General features: G+C 46.8%; 1 protein-coding gene across 1 annotated transcript in view; it reads right to left on the bottom strand.

Moving 5' to 3' along the window:
* Nucleotides 1–4,356, bottom strand: part of LOC102816675 (protein ZNF365-like) — a 45,335-nt gene extending 40,979 nt beyond the window's left edge. Inside the window, exons 1-2 of the mRNA XM_006835806.1 lie at nt 4,242–4,356; nt 840–1,595 (exon numbers count right to left, since the gene is read on the bottom strand). Coding sequence (XP_006835869.1) covers nt 840–1,582 — 743 coding nt within the window. The 5' untranslated portion in view covers nt 1,583–1,595; nt 4,242–4,356. The remainder of the gene's footprint in view (nt 1–839; nt 1,596–4,241) is intronic.
* Between the last annotated feature and the right edge of the window lie 1,122 nt (nt 4,357–5,478).

Here is a 5,478-nt window from a genome sequence, read left to right as displayed (position 1 = left end):
CCCCCTCAAACTTTTCTAGTTGGGGATGAACCCATAAGTATTGATGAAGAAATGCTTCCCCCAGTATGATGCTTTTTTAAAAAGTAATGACATCTATAACTTGTAAAGATCATTGTCAACTCTGTGCAAGTGACCAACGCTTAATGCACATCACTTTTTTAAATAGTAGAAAATTCTCAAACTTAAACCAGAATGACAAGAAGTGCAAGGTCTTACATATGGGCTTTCTAAAGTCTGTGTCTTCTGCACACTATAGTTAAATGAATTCACAGCTATCTGCATTTAATTAACATGGACAAATCATGCAAAATGGCTGAGAGGTAAAAATTATTTGCATTTGGGGCACATTTTTATACTTGAATAAGTTAACATCACATGTTCTGGACTTTATAACAAGACGTCAATGAAGAATCGACATCACCCAACATGTCCTATCTGCCCTTTCCTTCCACTTGCTTACCAGTTGTTGCTGAAGTGGACCCCACTACATTTAAACTGCCCAAGCCCTGTGTCTAAAACCATCTGAGGTTGGCACATTCCCAGGTGACGTGAATGAGACATTTTTATTTTAATGTTGCCAGGCTGCAGGTCAAGCATCAACACCACCAGTTGCCTTGAGTCAAGTCTGACTCTTGGGACCCCTATGTGTGCCCGAGGACAGCTGTGCTCCATAGAGTTTCTAAATGGTTGACTGACTATGCGAAAGTAGACCATGTTGAGAGCAAGCAAACAATAAAAACAAAACCTTGCTCATCATATATTGGTGATGAGTGTGTGATCGGGAATGGGGAGAGATGCTTAAAGCGACAGGGCTACTATCCTGTTTCAGTGTCACTTACTCTTCTTTCCGAAGAAGCTCTTCCTCAGACTCCGTCAGACGCTGCCTCAGCACAGCGATCATCTCCACCGCCACATCCACCTGCCTGTTCAGGGCCCTCTCGCGCTTCTGAACTTCCTGCTTTTTTTGAGTCAGTTGCACAAAAGCAGCCCGAACTTCCAAGAGTTCAGCAGTTTTCTGGGCCAACTCTTTGGTGAGTTTATCAATACGCTTCTCGATGGTCCTATCTACAGCCTCAACCATCCGATTGAATTTTTCTCGGACGTGCGCCTCAAAAGAAGCTTTGGTGTCCGAGGTGGGAAGTCCAGGACTGGATCGTGGTCCATCCAGAGAGTCTGCCCGCAGGTCCAGCGCAGTGTAGGTCTGCACATAAGACACAGGTCTCTCTGCCACCACCTCAAATGGCTTTCTGTCCTTGGATTGTTCATGGGAAATGCTGTACAGGTTCACATAGCTGGGCCTCTGCTTGACCACATTGCCACTGCTCTGCAACTTTCCCTGTCTCAAGAGTTCTGAGGACGTGACTAGGTCTGTGTCTTGGAGGGAAGTAAAGAGGCTGCATTTTGTCAAGAGGGTTCTTTCCTCATAGCTGTGACTGAATTCCAGATGGGCCTTCAAGGATGACAAGCTTCTAAATCTGGTGTGGTCTCCACACCTCGGGCAGCGGAATGGCAGGCACACAGCAACATTCTCAAAGGATTCCTGCCAGGGATATTTGCTTTCTTCAAAAGCCTTCTGTTGCATTACTCTCAAAGTCCTGGGTAGGAAACACAAAAAATCATGTGTTTTATATGTCTGCTTAAAAAAAATTCTACTGAAATAACTGGTGCTACTATTCTCATAAGGAGCTCTGGTAGCGTAGTGGTTATGAATCGGGCTGCAAACCTCAGGTCAGCAGTTCGAAACTACCAGCTGTTACGTGGGAGAAAGATGAGGCTTTCTGCTCCCGTAAAGATTTACAGCCTCAGAAACCCTGTACAGGGTCGCTATGAGTCGGAACCAACTCTACGGCACATAACAACAACAACTATTCCCATGGAGTCCTGGTGTGGTGCTGTGGGTTAATGTGCCACACTGCAAAGCCTTTTGAACTGCAAGGTCGGTGGTTCAAGCTCACCATCTACTCCTCAGAAACCCTATACAGGGTTGCTATGGGTCGGGATCAACTCGACGGCACTTAACAACAACAACAATTTCCATGGAGTCCTGGTCTGCACTGTGGGTTAATGCTCTGGACTGCAAAGTTGGTATGAAGCACAAGGTCAGTGGTTCAAAATCACCAGTCGCTCCTCAAAAACCCTACACAGGGTCACTCTGGGTCAGAACCAACTTGATGGCACTTAACAACTGTTCCCATGTGTGTCCTGGTGTGGTGCTGTAGGATAAGCACTGGACTGCTAACCTCAAGGTCAGTGGTTCAAACCTACCAGCCACTCCTTGAAATCCCTGGACAAGGTTGCTATGCGTCAGAACTGTTGTTCACAACAAGTATCTCCGTGAGGGCAGAGGCTTTGGGGTTTCAATGACTTTTACATCCACAATGTTAAAAATTAAGGCCTACAGTTCATGGGAGAACAATGAGGCTTTCTGCTCCCATAAAAAATCTTTATTTTTTTTATAAAATAATATGTCAGAAACTCTGTACAGGATCACTGTGAGTTAGAACCGACTCCACGGCACATAACCACCACCACCAGAGTCCATGGACTAAATCCAGCCACAGTCGTTCTTTATATGCATTGCCTGCTGCTGCTTTTGCACTATAAGGGCAGAACTGAGTAGTTAAAACAAAGACTCTCTGGCCCACAGAGTCAAAAACATTGATTATCTGACCTCCACAGAAAAAGTGTTCTGATTCTTGTCTAGGATTCCTAGATGGTAAAAACTGGAACATGAGGTAAACTCATTAATCAAGTGCAAATGGAAAATGGCAGATCCAGATGTGGAATTCAAGTGCCCTGCCCTCCAGAACTTAGAATACTAAATGCAAAACTGTGTCCTACTTTGCTGATACCATCCTGACAAATACAAATACAACATGAGTTGTCAAAATAGGTAGTAGGAGAGCAAACGGAGCAATCTTTCCTGGAGTATAAGATAGGCACAGTGGCATTAAGCACACTGAACATTTTCCAACCTGAGATATTTCTACCTGTCATTTTATCTTTTATTTATTGCATTGATGATATGGGTCAATGGAGTGCTATAATAATAAAGGACCCCCATTTTCTAGTTTTATTGAGATTTGGGAACCCAGCGTATCCAATATCATTTGATATACATGGGACAATGGCCATGGCCAATATTTTATTATAATAGCGTGTTCTGCGTGCATCTGTCTTGTATAATTCTGTTTTAACATGAAAACCCCTGCAGATGCCCATTGTTTGGGCCAGGTTGTTGTTGTTAAGTGCTGTCTAGTCGATTCCGACCCATAGCGACCCTGTACAGGGTTTCCAAGGCTGTAAATCTTGACTGGAGTAGAAAGCCTCATCTTTCTCCAGTGAAGCGGCTGGTAGTTTCGAACTGCTGACCTTAAGGTTTGCAGCCCGATTCATAACTACTACACTACCAGAGCTCCTAGGTATCAGCAAAACTCTTTCAATAACAGGAAGTTCTTGCTTCCTTGTAGGAATTTATTACCTCAGCCCTAGCAACAGATGACTACCAGCAATCCAATTCTGCAAGCAGTGCAAGTCCAGTCCTTTCATGAACGGTTTCTACTTAAATGTAACAAGCATCTGGTTCCCCAAAAGAGCTGGGGATTTCTGGATGGACGGTGTTGTTACTGGACCCTGTATCAAAAGCAAAAGTGCAAAGAATGCCCAGACAGCTAGCTGATCCAGCAAGGTTAATAAACCTCTGGCACCAGAGAGACGTACCTCTTTCTGCACTACACGGAGCTGTCTTCTTAAGGATAGAATGTAAACCTTGGTTCAAGGCAAAGGCCAAAAAAACAGTGACTAAAGGAAAAAGAAGGGGAGGTCAGGATTCCAGGGAGCAATAATAAGGGGTAGTATTTTTATATGAGGAAATGGAAAATCCGTCACTCCGGGTCACACAGGCGTTCCTGGGCCCAGCCTAAACCCCATTCACAAGGCTGGAGGAGAACCCTAATTTACTCTGCACCGGCAGCAGCGGTTGCCACTAACCTAACCTCAAGGGTCCCAACCCTTCCCACCCCTGCCCTGCAGGGTGCCATCCCATGGTGCCCGAGTGGAAACGTGAGCACACGAGCTCCTGCAGGTGGGGGGCGAGAAGCCGGTACTCCCAACTCCCCACAGGGTTGCGGGCGCGGAGATCCCTTCCAGACGCCGGCAGTCCGTGCCAGCCCCTTGCCCGGCACCACGTCGCACCCTCAAGGGCCGGCCGCGGGCGCAGATGCCCAGCGGCCGCTACTTACCAGACTTGTTGCTGCAGCTGCAGCTCCTGCTGCTGCCGCCGCGGCCGGTGCTGATGCTGCGGGAGCGAAGCGGTTTTCAGCAGAGCCGTAAATCAGGCTGAGCCGGGCCCGCTCCCACCCCCGCTGCACCCCTCCACTGCACCCCTGCGCCGGGGGCCCGGCGGAGGCCACAGTGGAGCGTGGCACGGGCCAGCGGGGGCGGCGCCGCAGCAGCCCCGGGGCACTGCGCGCCTCCAGGGGCCCAGGAGCCAACGCCCGGGGTCGCCTGCCAGCGAGTGACACTCCCTTAATGCTGAGCCGCCCAGATCTCTGTGTGTCCTCCCCCAGCCTGGAAGCTGGATCTGGCTCAGGATTTTTCTGACATCACGGGGAGAGATGCTAGGATCATTCCTGGAGGAGCAAGGGGAGAGGCGTGCAATCATCAGAGGCGCTGCGCTCCTGCAGGCCCTGGCAAGCTTTCTGCGCTTTACAGTTACTGGGAGTGTGGATGTGGTGGATGATGAAGTATGGCTGGTCATCTTCTTTGAAATCCTTCCGACTGGAAGGTCAGGGTGTTTATATTAGGAACTATAAGCTATGGGGAGAAAATGTTCCAAAATAGCTAACATAGGGAGTCTAGTCTTTCTAGCATAGTGTCCTGGCTCTAAGTTAACCGTCAGAACTACATCTATGAAAGTGTATGGATTGTAGATAACAAGATTTCCACACCCCATATCTGAGGGGCACACTGAAGAAGGAGAGATTTTTTACAGTTTTCTTTCCTTCAAAGGGAAAACAAACCCCTTCTTCCCACATCACACCCTCAGAAGAAAAAAAAAAAGACAAGAAACTATTTTGAAAACTCCTAGACCAGCTCCTGAATTAATGAAAACAGGAGAAAAGTTATTGTTGAATTTTGTCAAAATCAAGATTCTGTTCTGTTCATCTGTACAGTCACTAAATGTATGGTCTTGATCTCAATGCTACTTTTATTTTATTTCTGTTTTGGTAAAATTTCTATAACAACAATTTTGCAAGCTGCCATCACCCCAAGCAGAAATTCAGTACCCCTAAGCAACCATTCACAGACCCTCTTCCCCCTGAGCCCATGGTAAGCACATTTGCCTTTATGCTTTTGTCTATTCTAGCTATTTCATATACCTGGGATCATACAATGTTAGTCCTTTAGTGTCTGACTTATTTAACTCAGCATAATGTTTTCAAGGTTCGTCAATGTCGTGGTAGGTAACAATAGAAT

Source organism: Chrysochloris asiatica, unplaced genomic scaffold (assembly GCF_000296735.1).
Source record: "Chrysochloris asiatica unplaced genomic scaffold, ChrAsi1.0 scaffold00020, whole genome shotgun sequence".
Classification (NCBI taxonomy): Eukaryota; Metazoa; Chordata; class Mammalia; order Afrosoricida; family Chrysochloridae; genus Chrysochloris; species Chrysochloris asiatica.
Note: the sequence above shows the minus strand (reverse complement) of the source record. Positions and strands in the feature narration are given on the sequence as shown.